The sequence below is a fragment of the Vipera berus genome, assembly GCF_964194415.1.
Source record: "Vipera berus genome assembly, chromosome: 3".
In the NCBI taxonomy this organism is placed as follows: domain Eukaryota; kingdom Metazoa; phylum Chordata; class Lepidosauria; order Squamata; family Viperidae; genus Vipera; species Vipera berus.
This window is the reverse complement of record NC_138204.1, coordinates 120,037,523-120,060,001: the sequence shown is the minus strand read 5'-3', so window position 1 is coordinate 120,060,001 and position 22,479 is coordinate 120,037,523. Positions and strand designations below refer to the sequence as shown.

The window sequence follows — 22,479 nt, the reverse complement described above, 5'->3', positions numbered from 1 at the left end:
TAGTACCAATCCCATAAGGGGATGTGTCACACGCAATACAAACTGGCAAGTTTTCATTAAAGTGCATGAGCACTGAATTTGATGACAGTAGTGATTTTACTGCCTTAAAACTCTTTTCCTGAACCTTGGTCCACTTCCATGGGGTATTCTTATCTAAGAGCCGGTGTAACAGCTCTGTCACGGCGGCCTTGTTAGGTAGGAATGCATGGTAAAAATTCAGGAGACCCAGGAATGCCTGTAGCTCTCCTTTAGAGTGGTGCCTTGATGCCAGCTGAATTGCCTTCAACTTGGACTCTGCAGGATGGATGCCTTCAGCATCGATACGGAACCCAAGGAATTCTGTGAAAGGGACCCTGATTTTACAGTTGTCCTTCAGCTTGAGTCCCGCTGTGTGGAACTGCTAAGCCGCCTTGTCAGGACCTCAGTGGACTCCCTGGCGATGAGTACATCATCAAAATAGGAGCAGACCCCCAGAATACCCTTGAGTGTACACTCCATGACTCCCTGGAAGATTCTTGGGGCTACGCTAACCCCAAATTGGAGGCACTTTACCTTAAAAGCCCCCTTATGTGTCACAATTGTCTGTGCGACCACTGTGGCCTCATCCACTGGTAACTGCTGATAGGCCTGTGCCAAATCTAACTTAGCAAACATGCTACCCCCTTACAGCGATGCCAATATGTGTCTAACGACTGGCACTGCGTATGTGTGATGCTGCAGTGCCCGGTTAATGGTGCACTTGTAATCAGCACAAATCCTGATCTCCCCGTTGGCCTTAAGTGGCATGACAATGGGAATTTCCCACTCTCCCCCATCTACGGGCTGTAGTACCCCCTGACAGACTAGCTTGTCCAGCTCTTCATTGATTTTGTGTTTTAGCACAAAAGGCACACAACGGGGCTTAATCCTAATTGGTGTTATGGAAGGATCAAGCTTAAAGGCTATCGGAGGGCCCTTGTACTCTCCCAGGCTTGTTCAAAGACATCTGCGAACTCAGTGCATACTGACACCAAGTTTGTTGCTTGTGTCCAGTGGATTCTGGTTACTTGAATGCCCAGTGCATCAAACCAATCAAGCCCAATAAGGCTTGTTCTCTGGCCCTCCACCACAATGACATCAAGGACCCCCGAAAACCCCTTGAATTTCACGGCCAAAGTGGCCTCACCCTTGACGGCTACTCGGGAGTTCTGGAAGTCTGTTGAAATAATATCAGATGGCCAAAGTTTGACCCGCCTCTTGCTGCAGCTGCAAACGAACCAGAAGGTCTCAAGGGAAATAATGGATACAGCTGAACCAGTGTCCAGTTCCATCTTTCAAGGAATGCCTTGCAGCTTGACTTGAAGTTGAAGATTTTGTTTGAGGTGGTGGCGAGCTCCCGTGCAACAGACACTCCTGTGGCTGGAGTAGAACCCTACTCTATGCTGCCTCGAGGCCCCAGTACCTCTCCTGAATGACTCATTTCTTCACGTCCGTGTAAGTAACGGTCTCCAGCTGGGCCGGTGCGACCAAGTTCTCAGCGATGTCGAACATTGCAGGCCCGCACACACAGAGGAGTGTTGCGGCCTTCAGGTCATCTTTGGCGACTTGATTTGCCTGGAGGTGGTTCTCCACCCTCGAAATGTAGGACGACCATCTCTACGGGTGTGTGACATCGAATTCTTCGAGCTTTCTGACCTTCGACATGGTGAGAAGTCTTCTCGTCTCGTCTCGCATTGGCTTCTTCGTAGGCCCTGGGACTGGTCCTCAGGGTGGGGTGGTCTATAGTGTGGCTTGCTAGGCAGACCGAGGGGTGTGTGAACACTGTCTCTGCCAGGCACTGTGCTGGCCTCACCCCCTAGTGACTTCAGGCTCTTACGAAGAAGCAGCATCCCACCTTCGTCGCCAGTGTTGTGTAGCTGGTTCTTTGCAGGCAATAAGCAAGATGGAAGTTTGCAAAGAAGAACATGCTTTATTGAAGTCAAGCAGAACAAAACTGAAACAATGGCTGCTGCACAGCTACTTATATGATTGGCCACTAGGCAGCAGCCAATAGGTTTAAAGGAACCCAATCCTGCTCCAAATCAACCAATGATCTTGTTGGAGACAAGTCTGGCTTAGTCAGTGACCGTTACACAGAAACACCATTGAGTAACTAAGCAGCATTTAAACAGACATGTGAATCAGAACAAGTAAAAATCCCAATACATTACAAGGGGTATGTGAAATACTGTATATGTTCAAAAACATATACCAATTGGTCAATGGGGGAGAAGGGAGAGATCTGGAAACAATAGCTATTAGGGTAATTAATGGCATTAAACACAACAAATGTAATTGCAGGACTGATTTGAAACAAGTATCCTTCATAATATTATCAAGATAAAAGAGGGGAATGCATTTAGATGTATCATAATATACATGTACATGTACATGTAGTTATACATGAATGATAAAGAATACCAGTATTTTGGAGCGATACAAGTAGATTGTAGAAATATGCTTCTCTCTTTGGTCAGTTTCCAACCATTGTTTCTTGTCCTGCCCTATGATGCTTTGGTCAATAATTTGACACACACACACACACACAGTCTTCTTTGTGGCAGCCGCTCAAATACTGTAATACTGCTATCATGTCTCCCCTATTTCTTCTTTTCTTTAGACTAACCAAACTCAAGTGATGCAGCCGTTCTTCATATGTTTTAGTCTCCAGGCCTTGCTAACACTTGCATTGCTAACTCTTAATTGGTTTGTAACCAATTACTATTCCAAAGTTTTTCCAAACTTTATCACCTTCTCCAGAAGTCTTTATTACTACGGGCTCTCAAATTGTAGTACTGCGACATCCAAATATTATAAATGAATTTCTATCCTTCCCAAGGACCTGGAATAGGTATCTATTGATGTTTAATTATGTTAAAGGTATCATCGCAGGATGTAAAGTTGCCTTTCGCAATTGGACCCATTTCCCAGAGGGGGGGAAAAACACTGGGAATTGCACACACACGCGAGGGGGGTAACCTGATTGAAGAGTTTAATTAAAAAGAAATAGAGGCTGCTTTGCATGAGTTCTCTCTCTCTCTCTCTCTCTCTCTCTCTCTCTCTCTCTCTCTCTCTCTCTCTCTCCCTCCCTTCCTCCCTCCCTCCCTCTTTCTCTCCCTCCCTCTCTCTCTCCCCCCCTGTCTCTGATCTTCTGCTCACCTGGCAAGCTGTCTTCATGCTGTTCTGGACAAGCTGACACACATTCTTATTAGGCTGGCTCTCCTGCCCTGCTTTCTGCTGCTTCCTGCTTCCTTTCTGCAGCAAAGGCAAGAGCCCTGCCCAATAAGCTTGTCAGCTTGTCGGAGTACAGCATGAGTTACACACACACACACACACACACACAGAGAGAGAGAGAGAGAGAGAGAGAGAGAGAGAGAGAGAGAGAGAGAGAGAGAGAGAGAGAGAGAGAGAGAGAGAGAGAGAGAGAGAGAGAGAGAGAGAGAGAAGGGAAGTGCAAGTGCATGTCTCTGTCTCTCCCTCTCTGCAAATGGCTGGGAGCAGTTTCTGCAGTCTCTGCAAATGGCTGGGTTGCCAACCCGTACCATAGACCAATGTAACAGTTGACAAGGTCAGGGCTTTTTTCCTCCTTTCTCAGTTTTCAATAGCCCAGTGATTGGCAGATCTATCTTAGAAAACAAGGGAATGAATTACTGGTAAACATTCATGAATCCAAGAAAGCTTTGAAGCTGCTTAGGGATCAGTGCGGGCTACCATTCCAGCACCGCCTTAACTTTGACAGGGACCATCTCCACCTCCTCACTGGAAATTCTGTAGCCTAGCTAGTTGAGGCGGGGCTGATGGAATTCACATTTAGAGAGCTTAGCATAAAGTTTACCTTTCAGCAGCTTCCTGAGTACTTCATGCACTAATTTCATATGCTCTTCCATGGTCTCGGTATAAGTAAGGATATCATCAAGGTAGACTAAAACCCCCTTGAACAAATTATCATGCAGTACTTGATTGATAAATTGCATGAATATGGCAGGGGCACCTTGGGGACTGAAAGACATAACCTTGAACTGGAAACTTTCCAGGGGCTATTGAAAGTTGTTTCCCATTCCTTCCCCTCCTTAATCCGCACCTGGTAATAAGCTTGTCTTGAGTCCAATTTTCACTAAATACCTCCACCAAGTCTTGATATTTGCTCAGTATCAGTTGAAATCCTGGTACATGTTCTATGATGGTTTTTAGAGTCTCAAGAATTCCTTGGGTCTCGGTTGCACAGGGCCCTTTATTTCACTGGTTGATGTGGGTGGAAGGGGTCCCATTGCTAACCTTACAGTCCTGACTCCATCCTCCCACCAAATCATGGGACGCCACTTATCTTGCCAGACCAACCCCAGGATTACAGCCTCAGTCATCTTAGGAACCACCACAAAATGGATAATTTCCCAGTGTCTCCCTATGATCAGGTGCATGGCAGGGGCTCTTCCGATAAGAGGCCACCCACCTGTTCAAATTTCATAGCCAGGGGCATTAGCTTGGCACAGATCTCTAACTTTAGTACTGTATGGAGATTGATTAAGCCTCTGCTATAACCTGAGTCAATTAGGACGTTTAAATCTGCTTGGACACCCATCTTGGGTACTATGATTTTGGCAGAAATCGTGAAAGGTGGGATGGGTCAACTTACCATCAGGTTGTCTTCACCCTCCTCATCGCTGTCATAAGGAGCTGGTATCAGCAGGTGCCTGGGTGTAGCTTCGTTTTCTCCCTGAGGAGGTGAAGTGACCCAAATGGCTTGCTCTTGATGGGCCTAATTTGAGTTCTTTCGTCCAGGTCGTGGGTTCTCTTTTGGCTTAGTGGTGGTGGCAAGTGGACTTTTGGCCTGAGGAACAGGAACCGGATAATCAACAGCCCAGTAGCCTGACTGCCCACACCGGAAACATTTGATTGGTGGTCCAGTGGACGCTCAGAGAAAACTGGCAGCTGCAGTAGTTTGGGGACATCTGCCAAACAGGCACTTTTCTTGGCTTCACTTTGGCTTTGACTTAGTGGTAGCGGGTATCCAGTAGTGGCCCAGTTTGATGTCTAGGGTCACAGCCATGCGATATCACTTGCGGAGCTGATCAGGGACTCCCCAGTAGGTGCACACTTGGAATAGAACTCGGTCTAGCCCCTCTTTGAAATGGTGAATCAGCGATCATTCCGGCCACTGTCTGATCCTGCCAGCAACTTTTCAAAATTTCCAGATATAGTCTTTGGCTGATTGCCCTCTCTGTTTCAGTCTATGGATGTCGTTCTTAGCTTGCAGGGCCTGGGATTCAACTTCGAATCTGGCTCTCAATTCTCCCATGAATAGATTGATGTCCCAGTTCTTGCTCATCATGTAGGCTGGTTACCCAATCAGCTGTTTCCCCTTCTAGGTTTGCATCCACCATCCTGGCATCATCCAGGTTAACAGGGGCATAGCGATTAGGTGACCCTGTACCTGGTTCAAGAAGAAGGACAACCTCTCAGGATCTCCATCAAATGTGTGTTTAATAGGAGGTAGGTCTACTGGCTGTTTCCCAGTATTAGGGCCGGTAAGCTAGCCACTGATATTGGGGTCATGGAGGTGCCACCCTGTGAAACCCCCTCAGCTGGGCTCCTGGGCTTGTGGGGCGCCAGTCTCTCTTGGGACTTTGCCTGGGTGCCAGGCTTGATGCTGAAGCTGACCGAGGTCATAGGGAAGCTGCCCTGGCCATCAGGACTGGGCTTGGGTTCTGACAAGGAGTGTCAGCAAGCGTCTAGTGGAGATCACAGAGTGAGCAATCGGCTCCAGCTCCCCAACCTCAAGCCAGTCAAACTTCTCTCTCTCAATCTCTCGACTGAGTGGCTGTGGATGGCTGTCAGGTATCTCCACTCTCTGGAATCATCCCATCCAGCTGGCCTTTTCACCTTCCTCAATGCAGGTGATCGAAGGCTGTAGGATGAAATCAGAGGGAAATCCGCCTTGGCAGCCTTGGGGGTGCTCCGTCGCTTGGGAGCCACCTTGTAGCCACCTTGTAGGATCCCTTCTTTCTGTCCCAATTTATCATGTGGAATTATGCGGGTTTTCGGTCTAGCTCCAACCACAGGAGCGTTGCTCTCCGCTTGAATAATAGCCTGTGCTTCGGCAGCCGGAGCCACGTTGAGGCCAGCGGCCAATTCTCCCTTCTTCTCCATCACAGCTTCTCCCATGAGTGTTTGCTGTCCTCTCAAAAGTAGTGGGTAGGCGACTGGGGCTCAGGACTCCAAGGCAAAAGATTTTAGGAGAATTGGTTTAATGTCATGGTTCTGATAGATGCGATCAAATAAATCAGAACTCCAAGGCTAGAGGCTTCCACAAAGACATGTTTATTGGTTACAAAGTATCAGCATGATCAAAAGTGAAACCAAGTCTGAAATTTCCTCCAAAGAGTTAGACTATTAAGAAGTTAAACTTCCCACCCCAATACTAGGCAATTAGCTACATTTCCCAATAAAATAGTTTAGTGGGCTTTCTAACAGAAAACCCAACTCCCCAATCCGACTGTTTGAAATGACCTTGGTTCACACGGGACAGAGAATTGTTTAGACTATCAAAAAAAACATCCACTTCCCTCTTCCCATGCTTATGGCAACCTAGAACGAGCAAGATGGCTTCAGCCAGGTTCGTTGTAGAGTTGACACTATTTCTATTTGTGGATCTTTGTATTTTGTTATCTTCTCCCAGTCGCCTACCTACTACTTCTCTATTCAGTTCTTGCTTGCAGGCCAATGGTATTCTTGCAGATCTTCCAAAGCAGCATTGTTGCTACTTTGTCATGGTGTTATTTGTAGCCAATCTGTGTGATATTCTTGCAGCAGCTAATTAGGTGGTCCACTGTTTCTTCAGCTTCTTTTCAGAGATAGCGTTTGCTGTCTGTTGCTGTCTTCTTAATTCTTGCTTTATATGTTCTTAAGGTTGATTTTGTGCAGCCAGAATTAGCCCCCCATCTCTTTCTTTCCCTGTTTCCCTGTTCATAGCCATTGCCAGGTCTTCTTCTTATATACTTTGTCTGCTTCTTTTTAACGTACTGGACAGGTAACTCTTTGCCTTGCCATGTCTCTTTCCTAGTCTTCATTTGGTCTTTTTTGTAGCCAGTTTGTTTTCTCTACAACTCAGTGCATCTTTTTCATTGTTATTCAGATATTCTTCCAATGCCCCTTTTCCTTCTTCAGCTATCTAGTGTACTTGCAGCATTCCACACCCACCTATTTTCTTGGTAGGTAGAGTCTGCCAATGTCACTGTGTGGACGCAGGGCATAATTCACTGTCATTATTTTTCAGGTCTTCCTAGCCAGGGCTTTTAGTTCTGCTTGACTCCAATCCACTATTCCAAGCGTGTGTATTAAATGATTGGCATTGCCCAGGTGTTAATACCTTGAAGGTATTTCCTCCACTGAATTTATGCTTTAAAATCTTCACTCTCTTGATGTATTCCCTTCTGATCTTCTTCTTAATTTCAGTGTGCTTGGAAGATTTTCAGCTTGAAGGATGCCCAGGCATTTGTAGTGACCATCGTCCTCCAGACTCTTGATGTTGTTTCTACAGTATAAGGCATCTTGATTCCCTCAGTTTTCACCATTTTTCCCCTGTTGGTGGTGAGGGTGGAACATTAGTTGAGCCAAAATTCCATTCCAATGTCTTGATCTTACATATGGACAGAATTGAATAATGATTCTATTTCAGATAGTGGTTTTCCATACAGCTTCATACCCATGTAAAAGAGATGGGATAATTTGGCAAATATTTTGGATGTTTGATAACTATGGCCTAAATTTTTCAGTATAGTTGTCAGGAGAATCAGTGCAATAACAGACTTGAAAGATTCTTTTCTTGATATTATTATCATAGTTGGTTGCACAATCAGCCAGACAATTAGACTGGATTTGGCTGTTTTATTCACTGTTGTGTCCCTCCCAAGGAGCTGGGATAAGTAAAAGTTGTTTGATGGAATTTAATTGCACAATGTAAGCTGTTCCAAGGAAGATTGCCCTTTGCAATTGTTATCATTTTGGTTTGCCACCAAATCTTTGCAAGATAGATTATTAAAGCTATACCTCTGGAAATTTGAATGTGACACGGGCTGCGTGTCTACACTTCAGCTTCAAAGATACATTGAAAATTTCTGAATTTTTAGATATGAAATATAAAAATAGAGTTTCCATCCCTTTTCCAAGATGTTCTAATATGATAGTCAATTTTTCATTCCTGTTCTTCTCTTCTGTTTATGTGATATTTGACACAAAAAATAGGAAAAAAGATCCAAAACAAAACACATAAACAAGAGAGGTAAAAACCTCTACAAAGTAATATGAAAAATGAAACAATGCAGTGGCAGCAGTGGAGACTTTTTAATTTAGATTCCTGGCTGCTTAATTTTCTTCTGAAAGGAATTATGAAATGTATAGATATGAGTGGAAGTGAAAATCATGATTGTTTCAAGGTATGACCTACCTACACAGTCATTGTAACTCAGGACATGAAAAGGTGCTAGTAAAAATATAACACACAAATGAACTTCCTCTGGATACTTAACTGTATGCACATACTTATACATACATTCACGTCACAATCATACCAAAAGTTAAAGCTCTTACATTTCGGGAGGAATCCTTTTTCTTTAGACTGAAAGCTGTTAGTATATTGTCTTGCTATGATAGAGGACACCAAGAACGTATACAGGAGGAGCATTTTGTTCTTTTGAAACGAAGCACGCACTATTCCATACTCTAATAAATGCCCTTTTCAAAGGCGTTTCATAAACTCAGTGCTCCATTTTACTTTACACACAAGGTGGTGCTATTGCACCAAACAGTAAAAAGAGAGATTCATTTATTTCAGGATGACCTAGTCATTAGACAAAGGAATCTCAGAACAAAAGGCAACAGCTCTCAGTTTAAACCTTGAGAAATTTCCGAAGAAAATATTCCAGCATGAATACCAAAAAATAACTCCTGTTGGATTCTGATAACAACTATAAAAGAAATTGTAGCAGCTGCTTTACGAAGAATCATATTCCCAGAAAGAGGCTGAGAAAATGGAAGTATCTCCTCCTAGCAGGCAAGTGGTCTTGTTCTTGTTCTGTGTAGCTCTGGTATGTTGTGTGAACCGTTCCACTATTCAGTGCCTGAGGAGAAGAAAGCTGGATCAATAGTAGCAAATGTGCTAAAAGATTTGAAGGCAGATGTGAAGGAGCTCTCTGCTCGCAGAGCACAGTTGATTTCTAAGAGTTCCAGGCAGGATTTCCAGCTGGATCCTCACTCTGGGAATATAATATTAAGGGATAAAATTGACCGAGAAGCTTTGTGTGGTCTGACTGATCCTTGCACTCTATTCTCTGAAATTTTGCTGGAAAATCCTTTGCAAGTGTTCAAAATTGAAGTTCAAGTAGAAGATGTCAATGATAATTCCCCTACATTCTCTCAGAATCAATTCCTTTTTGAAATACCTGAACAGATTCCCATAAATGCACGTTTCCCTTTGGAGACAGCCCATGATTTAGACAAAGGGGAAAATGCTATCCAGAACTACATAATAAGCACAAGCGAATATTTTAAGCTGGACGTGCAAAGTCAAAACGATGGTAGCAAATATGCAGAACTGCTTTTGGCAAAACCATTAGACCGCGAGGTGATCCCTCAGTTTACTCTCACTCTGGAAGCTGTGGATGGAGGGATCCCAAGGAGAACTGGCACAGCACAGATAATTATTGATATTCTGGATACAAATGATAATGTTCCCCAATTTGAACAAGCAGTCTATAAAGTGCAGTTGATGGAAAATAGTCATCCAGGTTCATTGGTTGCTAAAGTTGAAGCCACTGACAAAGATATTGGATCCAATGCTCGCATCATTTACACTTTTAGCCAAGCACCATCAGATGTGCTTCGAACATTCAGCTTAAACAACCATACTGGGGAAATTACACTTGTAGGGAAAATTGATTATGAAATAAACAGTAAATATCAACTCAGTATCAAAGCCACAGATGGAGGGGGACTCTTCACTTACTGTAAAGTTCTTGTTGACATTGAAGATGAGAATGACAATGCCCCAGAAATAGTTGTATCATCCATCACTAATCCTTTACCAGAGAATTCTCCCCCGGAAACGCTGGTGGTAGTTTTTGGCATCAGAGATCAAGACTCTGGAGACAATGGCAGAACTAGCTGCAACACTGATAAAAACCTGCCTTTTATACTAAAACTGACTGAGAACAATTATTACCAGCTTGTGACTCAACAGCCACTAGACAGAGAACAAATGTCACAATATAACATCACCATCACAGCCACTGACCAAGGTTCTCCCAGACTCACTTCCAAGACAGTTATTAGCATTCAACTTTCAGACGTCAATGATAACCCCCCAATGTTTGAAAGATCTTTCTACAATTTGCACTTGAGAGAAAACAACATTCCAGGACTGCTCATTGGATCAGTCCGTGCTGTGGATGTGGACACAGAACAAAATGCCAAACTGACCTATTGGCTTTTGCCTGGGAAGATCAGGGATATCCCTGTATCTTCTTACATCTCCATCAACTCCGAAACTGGGAACCTGTATGCCATCCGATCTGTGGATTATGAGGATATACAAGATTTCCAGGTGAAGGTGAGGGCTGTAGACAAGGGCTTGCCTCCACTGAGCTCAGAAACCATGGTCCGAGTTCTTATCAGAGATGAGAATGACAACGCACCCTTCATCCTCTGCCCCCTTCAGAACAGCACTTCTCCATCAAAGGAGCTGGTTCCCAGGGGAGCAGAGACAGGCTACCTGGTCACCAAAGTGGTGGCAGCGGACAGGGATTCAGGGCAGAATTCTTGGCTTTCCTATCAATTGCTGAAGGCCACAGATCCGAGTCTCTTCGCTGTTGGGACTCAGAATGGGGAAGTGAAAACCATGAGGCCGGTGAACATCCGAGACAGTTTCAAACACACTCTTATTGTGGCAGTTAGGGATAATGGGCATCCGCCTCAGTCTGCCTCTGCGACCCTAAGAATTCTTCTAGTGGACGGCTTCTCTGATCCGTACATGAAAAGTATGGATAATCCTAAGGGTGAAGTCCCTCAGGAGGGAGATCATACTCTAACCATGTATTTGATTATTTGCTTGGTTGCCATCTCATCCATTTTTCTGCTTTCTGTCATGGTGTTTATTGCCACCAAGTTTCAGAAGCAAAAGAAGTTCACAGGAAGTTCTCATTCTGCATCTAATTTCCCTGTAGGACCAAGTTCACAAGACAAGTGTGTGGATCCTAATACTGGGACACCTTCCCAGGCCTTTAGCTATGAGGTATGCTTAGCTGATGGATCTCTGAGCAGTGAGTTCAAGTTCCTTAGGCCTTTCTTTCCTGTTTTTACTATGGAGCATCAAAAAACTCTGCTGAATCCACAGAGTAGAAATGATTGCCATGATCTTCCTAATCAATTTGAGGAAAGAGAGGATATATCCAAGGTGAGTATAATCCGTTAATGAAGATTTGTATGTTTTTAAAAAAGTCTAGTAGAGTTGAAAGGGACCTCGGAGGTCTTCTAGTCCAGAAGTCCCCAACCTTTTGGGCACCAGTGACCAGTTCCGTGGAGAAAGGTTTTTCCACCAACCAGAGGGTGCGTGGTTTTGTTTGCTGCCTGCATCCCATGGATGGAGTTTTGCTTATTTGTGTGGACCGGTTGCAGGCAATGCGGCAGCCCGGTACTGGTCCACGGACTGGGCGTTGGGGACCCCTGTTCTAGTCCAAACCCCTGCTTGAGCAGGAGACCCTATATCTCTCACCGTTAGGAAATTTCTCCTTAGATCTAGGGTGCTTCTCTCCTTGCTTAAGGTCCATCCATTCTTTTTTTTTCTTGCCTTTTGATGTTTTGGAAAATAGTTTGACCCTCTTATCTTTGTAGAAGCCCCTCAAATATTGGAACACTGCTATCTTGTCACTCCTTCTCATTAGACTATACCCAATTCCTGTAACTGTTCTTTGTATGTTTTTGCCTCCAGCCCCCTAATCATTTTTGTTGCTCTCCTTTGCACTCTTTCCAGTATCTCAACATCTATTATTATTATTATTATTATTGTTGTTGTTGTTGTTGTTGTTGTTGTTGTTGTTGTTGTTGTTGTTGTTATTATTATTATTATTATTATTATTATTATTATTATTATTATTATTATTATTATTATTACCAGAACTGGATACAGTATTCCAAGAGTGGTCTTACAAAGGCTTTGTAAGATGGTACTAGAACTTTACATGATCTTGATTCTGTCCTTTATTAATGCAGCCCAGTATTGTACTGGCTTTTTTGACTGCTGATGCATACTGTTGGCTCATATTTAAGTGATTGTTCACTAGGAATCCAAGATCCCTCTCACATTAAGCCAAGTTTTATGTAGTCTTTACCTACACAGTTGATTTTTCCAAGTGTAAAATCTTACTTTTATCTATGTTGAATTTCATTTTGTTAGATAAGGCCTAGTGTTCAAGGCTGCCAACATCTTTTTGGATCTTGAGTTTGTCTTCTGGGGTGTTGGCTTTTCCTACCAGCTTATTATCATCTAGAAATTTTGTGAGTTCCCCTTCTATTTTCCCATCTAGATCATTTATGAAGGTATTGCAGAGTACTAAACCTAAAATGAAACTTTGGGGTACCCCACTGCTTACTTGCCTCTATGTGAATGTAGTTCCATTAATGACAATTTGTCAACCAGCTACAAACCCACCTGGTGGTGGTGCTGTCTATCCCACATTTTTCTAGATTGCCAAGAAGTAGATACTTTATTAAATGCTCTATTGAAATCTAAGTATATTATGTCCACAGCATTTTGCTGATCTACTAATTAGTCACTTTGTTGAAGAATGAAATAAGATTTGTTTGGCACAATCTGATCTGTTTTTGATGAGCCCATGTTGGCTTCTGGATGTAACCTTGTTTGTTTCTAGGTGTTCACAGATTTGTTGCTTGATTAACTTTTCTGAAACCTTCCCAGGTATTGATGTCAGCTGACTGGTCTGTAATTTCCTGGATCTGTATTTTCCCCCCTTTATTGAAGATGGGGACCACATCAGCTCTTTTCCAGTCTTCAGTAGTTCCTTGATGCTCCAAGAACTTTGAAAGATATGGGTCAATGGTTCTGAGATTATGTCTGCCAGTTCCCTCAGAACTCTGCAATGTAATCCATCAGGACCCTGTGATTTGAATCCACCTAGAACTGACAGGTCTTCTGTTTGCAGCAGATATTTTCTCTTTCTCCCCCGACAGAGAAACATTTGTCACTGCCTAGGATTGAACTATCAACCTTCCAAATGGGAGGCAAGCATCTTCACTTCTAGGCCACCATGCTGCTCTAATGAATTTTATAAATAAAAAATAAAATTTTGCAGCCGGTTGAATGGGGGTGTGAGGGAAGGAATGTGGACTGAGTGAAAAATTATTTAAATGAAATTTGAGCACATTGATTAGAAACAGAAGGGTTTATAATGCAGCTCATGATCAAGGCTTAACTCTGATTGGTGGAGAGTGATACAAGTGATTTAATGCTTATGCAGGGGAGGATTTGGGGAAGTGTGTGGTAAAGACACCCAGAAAGGAATGTAACAGACAATTGCTTTTCTGAAACAGTAAGGTAAAAAGGTGATCTTGGGCCAATCTCCCTCCCTCCCTCTCTCTCTCTCTCTCTCTCCCTCCCTCCCTCCCTCCCTCCCTCCCTCCCTCTCTCTCTCTCTCTCTCTCTCTCTCTCTCTCTCTCTCTCTCTCTCTCTCTTACATGCACCAACACAAAAATTGGGAAGGCATAGTAGCATATGAAATAACAGAACATAATAGAAATAACAGAATTGAGTAGAATTCTTTATTGGCCAAGTGTGATTGGACACACAAGGAATTTGTCTCCAGTGCACCAGTTCTCAAAAAGTACATGCAAACAACAAAGAGATAGCTCATAGATGATAAATCATAAGATACAATTATAAATCATAGGATATGAACAATTGATAAGCCATAATATACCAACAGGAGAAAGTAGTAGGAAAGTTGAGAGGTGAGAAAGATGAGAAGGTGCCAAGGATGATAGCAATACGGCCTACAATATAGGTAAATATCTTTAGGCATAAGATAATGCTGTGCGAGTTAGGTGTTTAGCGGAGTGGTGGCATGGGGGAGGACACTATCTTTATGTCTAGTTGTTTTGGCATGCAAAGCCCTACAGTGGCATCTCGAGGGGAGAAGTTGAAACAGTTTATGTTGGGGATGTGAGGGTTCTGTTTTTGTCTAGGGGTAGGATGCCCTTCGTCCAAATGGGATGCCTTGAAAGGTGTTGCCAAAGTATCCCAGTGCAGAAATTGTTTTCTTACATAGGTTTAGACTTCAGAACTCAACTGTGAAAGAACTAGATTATAGCCTTTATCAATATGTTTTGTGCAGATTGTCACAATGTTTTTTTTCTATATAATTAAAATAGTTCATACAATAATCTGCTAGTGGCTAGATAAAAATGGATTTAATGTAATTACTGTGTCTAAACAATGGAAATAGAATTTTTGCCTTGTTCACCACATGATGGCGATATTAACAAAGAAATCTAGTTCTGCTTCCTCACTATCAGGGCAGACTATACAAAATTGAACAAAAGGAATCTGATTCTTTGGATGAGACATATGCAGATTATAAAATGGCAAAAGATTGAACAATTAAAAATGATTTGCACAACTAAATCATAAAGGAAGGGAAGACAGACTGACTGTTGGGCAGAATTTGAGCCTGCAAGGAAGAGAGGCTGGAATCATGGAGAATTGCTTTTGGAAAAGACAAGGTCTGTATGTCCTTCTCTCTTTCTCATTCCTTAGAGTAATGTGTGCTTCAATTCGCTTTTCTGTCCCTGAAGAAAAGAAAAAGGGGTTTCTGGTGGCTAATGTGCTCAAGGAATTGAAACTGAAAGCAGGGGAGCTCTCAACCCGCAGAGCACATTTAATTGCTGAGGGCACTCAGGAATACTTCCACCTTGATATTCAGACTGGGAATCTGTTGGTTAAGGATAAAATAGACAGAGAAGCTTTATGTGGCCAGAATGATCCTTGTGTACTCCTACCTCAGCTTGTTTTGGAAAACCCCTTAGATATCTTTAATATTGAAATCAAGATAGAAGATGTGAATGACAATGCCCCCAGATTTTGGAAAAACAATGTGGAGATAGACATTCTTGAGACTGTTCCTAAAAGTACAACATTCCCTTTGGAACCTGCCCAAGATGAAGACTTGGGAGACAATAGCATCCAAAACTATACTCTTAATCCCAATGAGCATTTTCAGCTTGAAGTACACAAGAATGAAGACGAAAATGATGATATATATCTTGTTTTGAAGAAAGCATTAGATAGGGAGAAGATGCCACACCTCAGATTGACTCTAATGGCTATTGATGGAGGAGTTCCAAAGAAAACAGGCACAGTTCAAATTAATATTAATGTTCTGGATAGTAATGATAACTTTCCTCTGTTTAGCAAGTCTGAATATAAGGCAAGAATAAAAGAAAATCTCCCTAAGGGTGCTCTTGTGGTTAAGGTGGAAGCCACAGATCTGGATTTGGGTTCAAATGCACAGATTCTCTATTCATTCCATCAAGTGCCGGAAAGAATAAACAATTTGTTCTATTTAAATGAAAGAACTGGAAAAATCACTGTTTGCGGTCAGATTGATTATGAAAAAGAAAAGAGTTACAGCATAAACATCAGAGCAACAGATGGAGGGGGACTTTCTGGGCACTGCAAGGTACTGATTGAGATTGAAGATGTGAATGACAACCCGCCAGAAGTGTCCATCATATCTCTGATCAGCAATTTAAAGGAGGACTCTCCCCCAGACACAATAGTGGCCGTCTTCAGTGTTAGAGACCAAGACTCTGGAGACAACAGCAAAACGGTCTGCTCCATGGAGATGAACCTTCCTTTTCTGCTCAAAGGCACCACAAATAATTTTTATCAGCTTGTGCTCCAAAGTCCCCTCGACAGAGAGACCGTCACTGAGTACAACATCACCATCACAGCCATTGACAGCGGCTCTCCTAGGCTCACTTCAACAAGACTCATTAATGTTCAGATCTCCGACGTCAATGATAACCCTCCTCTTTTTGAAAAGTCTTCATATGACATGCAGATCCGGGAAAATCATATTCCAGGCTTGCTCATTGGCTCAGTCCACGCTGTGGATCTGGACACAAAGCAGAATGCTAAAGTGACTTACTCAGTTCTGCCTGGGAAGGGTGATGGTCTTTTGCCCGTTTTCATTTCAATCAACTCTGAAACTGGAAACCTGTATGCCCTCCGATCCCTGGACTATGAGCAGATAAGAGGCTTCAGAGTGATTGTGAGGGCATCTGATGGTGGTTCTCCTTCCCTGAGCTCAGAAGTGATTGTCCGCATCCACATCATAGATGAAAACGACAACGCTCCCTTCTTCCTGTATCCCCTGCAGAACAACACATCTCCATGCAATGAGCTGCTTCCCAAGTCAGCCGAGGCCGGCTATCTGGTCACCAAGGTGGTTGCCGTGGATGCAGATTCTGGCCAAAACTCTTGGCTTTCCTATGAATTGCTGAAGGCCACGGACCCAGCCCTTTTCATCATAGGAGCGCAGAATGGGGAAGTGAAAACCAGGAGAGCCCTGAATGAGCGAGACACAAACAAGCAGAGGCTGGTGATGCTGGTCAGAGACAACGGTCTTCCTCCACAGACCAGCACGGCGATGCTTAATGTCCTTCTTGTGGATGGCTTTTCGGATCCCTTCCTGAGGAGGGCAGATGTGAGTGTGCAAGAACCAGAAGAAGACAAAACCTTAACCAAGTATTTGGTGATCTGCTTGGCTGCTGTCTCCTTTGTGTTCCTGGTCTGTATTGTTGTGTTTGTTGTGGTCAAAATCCTCAAGAAGGATCCCCAAACCCACTTTACTGCAGCTGTTCCTCACTTCCCACCTGGCAGTGCTGAGGCCCAAGAGAACTGTGCAGATTCACCAAATGGGTCACTTCCCAGGACTTACCGTTATGATGTTTGCTTGACTGGTGGATCCTTAAGTAGCGAATTCCGATTTCTCAGGCCCCTCTTTCCTGTCCTGCCCTGCCCTGTGGGAGATGTAAACATCCCAGGCAACCACTGGACCTCTTCTGGCCCCGAAGATTTATCTAAGCAGGTTGAAGTTAATGGCACAACGAAAGAGGTGAGGAAAACATGCAATTAATTCAGCCTCTTTCTATTTATTCTCCCTCTGTTTGTTTTGCTCTATCAGTTATTCTTGAACACCATGCTGGTTATTTATTTAAAAAAACAGGCAATTTTACTTTAATGTTAGTTTAGAGCATAGGTCACAATTCTTTTTCAGGGAGTCAGTCAGTCATTGGTTAACAGCTACTCCTTTAGCGAACATTTGGTATTATAATGTGCTGGGTGGTAGTTACAACTGGTCCTAGACTTTCCAGCTGTCCTGAATCCTCCCTGATCACTTGGCAACCAGCTCACACTTAGGATGGTCATGTATCCCATGGTCATGTAATTCGCAACCTTTGGTGCAGGTTTCCCACAAGCAGTTTCAATGGGGAAGCTGGCAGGGAGGGTTGCAAACTGCTTGGGTAAGTCTTACCCAGCTGCATACATTCCCCCAGCCTCTCTGCAGTCACGCTGCGCCTTGCCAATCACCCACACACCCTTGCACACTTTCCCCGGGCCTCACTGTGCTCCTTACCATTTGCATTCTTGTGCACCCACCCCAACCCAGCAACATCCACTCCCAGTCCTCCTGGGCTCACACTGGGCCTTCCCTGCCAATTGCAGAGTCTCTTTGAACTGCACTGGTACTAAGTTTCCCTGGCCAGAAGTGCACCCTTCCTCACATAGCAGTAGGTACCCCAAGCCCTGGCATGGCTTTCTGTGCATCCCCTCACTCCCTCTCCCACCCATCAGTCACAGCTTACCTGCCTAGTGGCCTGCTTGTGAGCGGCCTAGTCATCTGTCAGCCTCCTCACTGATTTTTGTTGTTGGAAGCTGACAGGAAGTTGCAGGAGGTGACCTGTGATTTTCACTTGCCGTTGCTAAGCAATATAATCACGTGATTTATGAATGCATGGCTTACTGGCAGAAATTCCAGTCCCAACTGCAGTCATATCTTGAGATTCCCTGTACATTGATAATTTCTGATTCATTGTATTTCAGGAAACAAGTCACTGTCCTGGTATTCTCTGTAAAGCAGGCCATCACTTAATTCATAACAGTTGCTTGGGAATAGTAAATTACATGAATCTTAAAGATTCGCACTAATCTTGACTGGCAGCCAGACACAGCGTTTCAGCTTCTTATGCCAGTCTAGGGGTACTTTACGTATAAAGTAATCAATATAAATTTAATCTGAGTCACAGGAATGTTTATAGATTACAGCATAGAACAAACTGTTCCAAATATTCTCCTAAAAGGAGCAATATTGACAATTCTAAGTTAAAGTTTCTATTATAGTTCCCTACAAGAACATTTTTTTCCTACTATAGTTATTTTGTATTCCTGTCTTCTAGAACTTTTGAGAAATAGTTTGAATTTTATAAAAATAAATACTCTGGAGTATTTCCCCACTTAGAGATTGTCAAATCAATTTACCACCTGGAATTCAAAGATTCTCTTGCCAATATTGTATCTAGGGAAATTTTATGATGATCCGACTGCATTCAACTAATATTACCTTTTTAAAATAAATGTTATTTTATCTTCTTCATATTTTCATATCATAAGGGTATCTGAAATATCGTATATGTTGAAAAACATATATCATCTGATTAATGTCAATCCATGTTTAGTTGGATTCACTTTTAATATTGTTTCAGGAAGAAAAAGTTATAGTGACATCTATGCGGGGGAGGTGAGAGATCTGGAAGCAATAGCTATTGGGGTAATTAATAGCATTGAACACAAAAAATATAATTGCAGGACTGATTTGAAAAAGTTGGCATATAGAGATTTAACTGCAATAGAATATCAGTAATTTGGTGCTGTACAAATTGGTTGTTGAAACTAATGTGCTGAATAATTAATTGTAATTTAGAAAATTGGAAATACTAGAGAATATTTTTGCTGATCAACAAGATATGATCCCCCTCTACTCACCCAAGCATTCAAGAAATCAATCTGATACTTAATATTATTCAACTTATTCTCCAAAGTGCCTGAGGGCAAGACAATACACAATGGGTGGAAGCTCCTTAAAGAGAGATCCAGTCTGGAATTAAGGAGAAATTTTCTGACAGTGAGAACAATTTATCAAATGGATCAGCTTGCTTCCCAGAGTCGTGGGTGCCCCATTGTTGCAGATTTTCAAGAAAAGATTAGACATCTATTTATACTGGAAAATTGGTTGACCCCCTCTGTAATGTACTGGCCTTATATGCTGTAATTACTTGCTTATGTTTAAACTGTTTGCTAATGGCTGAATTCACTTGCATGTTTTGTAACGGTTACTGGGCTGAACTAGACTGGCTGTCTCCAGCCAGTTAAGTAGGTTTTTGGGCAGGAAACTGCTGCTTTAAATCTATTGGTCACCACCTAGTGGCCAACCGTATAAATAGCAGCACAGCAGCTATTAGTTGCTTCTGTTATGTTCTGACTCTCAATAAAGCCTGTTGCTGTTTGAACCCTCCGTCTCACTCAATGCCTGCAAGAACCGAATACACAACACCCTCTTCTTGTGGCAACCCCTCAAATATTGGAACACTGCTATCTTGTCTCATCCTTCTTTCACTAGATTAGTTATACTGAATTCTTGCAACTGTTCTTCATGTGCTTTAGCCTCCAGCCCACTAATCATCTTTGTTGCTCTTTTCTGCACTCTTTCCAGAGTCCCAACATCTTTTTATATATTGTGGTGACCAAAACTGGATACAGTATTCCAAGTGTGGTCTCATCGAGGCGTTATAAAGCATTACTAACAGTTCACATGATCTTGATTCTATCCAGCCTAGCATTGTATCGGCTTTTTGGGTGGAGCCAGCATACTGCTGGTTCATATTTAAGTAATTGTCCGCTAGGACTGCAAGATCTCTCTTGCAGTTACTGCTATTGAGCTAGGTTTCACCTATTTTGTACCTGTAAATCTGGTTTTTCTTGCCAAGTGTAAAACCTTACTTTTCTCTCCATTAAATTTCAATTTGTTACATGGGACCCAGTGTTCAAGTCTATCAAGAGCTTCTGGATTTTGATTGTATCTTCTAGGGTATTGGCTATTCCCACCCTTTTGATGTCATCTGCAGGTTTGATGAGTTCCCCTTCTATTTATTCATCTAAACTGTTTATAAAGATACTAAAGAGTACTGGGCCAAAACAGAACTTGTGGTACCCATTTGCTTACTTCCGTCCATTGAGATGTAGTTCTATTAAGGCTACTCATTGAGTGTGGTTTGTCAGCCAGTTAGAAATACATCTGATAGTGATGCTGTCTATCCCATATTTTTCTAGCTTTTCCAAAAGTAGCTTGTAGTCTACTTTATCAAATGCATTACTAAAATCCAAGTATATTGTGTCCACAGCATTTTGCCGGTTCACTAATTTATTTAGTTGACAAAGAATGAAATAAAAACCAAGAAAAAAAACTAATAAGGTTTTTGATGAACCCATGTTGGCTTCTGTTTATAAGTTTGCTTTCTTCCACGTGTTTAGAAATTTGTGGCTTGATTATCTTTTCCAAGATCTTCTCAGGTATTGATATCAGGCTGATTGGTTTGTAGTTTCCTGGGTCTGTTTTTCCCCTCCTTTTTGAAGATGGGGACCACATCAGCTCTTTTCCAGTCTTCAGTAGTTCTCGGTGCTCCAAGAACTTTGAAAGATATGGGTCAATGGTTCTGAGATTATGTCTGCCAGTTCCCTCAAAATTCTGCAATGTAATCTATCAGGACCCTGTGATTTGAATCTGCCTAGAGAGGACAGGCCATAGGCTTGGGACCTCTGCGTTAAGGTACATTACTATGAATTTCCAGAGAACATGTTTATTTAGGATAATGTACTGAGAAATTTCTATTGGTTTTGTGTGCATTTTAGTTTCTACATGGGCATTTATCCTGCTTTGTCCTATGTAATTTGGTAGATCAAAGATTCTGAAATAGACCTTAAAACAAAATCCTACAATTTTCAGGAAAGAAAACAATTTGCACATTTTTGAAATATTGCAAGTGATTGAATGGGTGTTTGGGATAAGGAATGTGAAGTGAATGAAAAACTGTTTAAATGAGATTTGAGTACATTGATTAGAATAAGAAAAAGGTTTTGTAATACAGCTCATGATCAAGACTCAATTCTGATTAGTGGAGAGTGGAACAAATGGATAAATGTTTAAGCAGGTCAGGATTTGGGGAACTATGTGGTGAAACATGAAAAACAAAGTGACAGAAAAAGGAAAACAATAGCATAAAGGAACACCCACTAAATTTCTAAAGAAGGCGTATGAAACAGCTGAAGGTTTGAATAAGGCAGAGGTTGACAGTGAAAATTGCACTTTCTGCAACATGGAAAGATGGGGCAGGATGCCAACATACTGGGATATTTTTTGGATATTATCAGTATGAAAAATGGAAAGAGTGACAAGAAACTAAGGCAGAAAAGCAGCATATACCTACAAAGTTGAGGTCAGGAAAGCTAAAGCTGAGTATGAATTAAGACTTGCAATAAATATCAAGTATAATAAAAAAAGTTTCTTTCAATATGTAAAAAACAAGAAAAAAGTCAAGAAAACAATCTGTCCACTAATGGGAGAAGATGGTAAGAAAGTGACAGGCAGCAGGGAAAAAGCAAAGCTGCTTAATTCATTCTTTGCATCGGTCTTCTTCACACAAAAGGAAAAAATAGCCCAACCTACCAAAAACAGAACCAGAAAGGACAGACAGGTAATATAAAGTAAAACAGGCAAGAAAATGGTAACAGAACACCTGATCATGCTAGACAAGTTCAGTTCAGCAGATTCAGATGGATTACATCATCAGTGTCAGGGCTGTTTTTCTCATAGAACGTTCAGAACGGAGTTCCAGCACCATTTTTGGATGGAACCTTGTAGGGTAGGCAAGGTGGGTTGTATGACATGTGTGAGTTCCGGCACCTTTTTCTTTTACAAAAAAAGCACTGATCAGTGTTATTATCACTTTATAATGCCTTGGTAAGATTACACTTGGAATTCTGCATCCAGTTTTGGTCACCACAATATAAAAAAGATGTTGAGACTTTGGAAAGAGTGCAGAGAAGATCAACAAAGATGATCAGGGGTCTGGAGGCTAAAACCTATGAAGAATGGTTTCGGGAATTGGGTTTGTCTAGTTTAGTGAAAACAAGGACTAGGGTGATATAATAGCAGTGTTCCAATAATTTAGGGGCTGCCACAAAAAAGAGTGACTCATCTTATTTTCCGAAACACCAGAAGGCAGGACAAGAAAAAATGGATGGAAATTAATCAAGGAAAGAAGCAACCTAGAACTAA

The 22,479-nt window shown here is 42.2% G+C and overlaps 2 protein-coding genes across 2 annotated transcripts; both read left to right on the top strand.

Annotated features, from left to right (window-relative positions):
• Nucleotides 1-9,103: 9,103 nt before the first annotated feature.
• LOC308666653 (protocadherin beta-16-like) lies at nucleotides 9,104-11,482 on the top strand (the record flags this gene model as incomplete). Its single annotated transcript, XM_081325547.1, has 1 exon — nucleotides 9,104-11,482. One exon carries the CDS (start codon nucleotides 9,104-9,106, stop codon nucleotides 11,480-11,482), a length of 2,379 nt encoding a protein of 792 aa, XP_081181673.1.
• Nucleotides 11,483-14,692: 3,210 nt separating this feature from the next.
• On the top strand, nucleotides 14,693-22,020 carry LOC308665433 (protocadherin beta-16-like). Its single transcript, XM_081323465.1, has 2 exons — nucleotides 14,693-17,202; nucleotides 21,502-22,020. The coding sequence occupies exons 1-2, from the start codon at nucleotides 14,779-14,781 to the stop codon at nucleotides 21,634-21,636; spliced, it is 2,559 nt and encodes an 852-aa protein (XP_081179591.1). The 5' UTR covers nucleotides 14,693-14,778; the 3' UTR covers nucleotides 21,637-22,020.
• The last annotated feature ends 459 nt before the right edge of the window (nucleotides 22,021-22,479 follow it).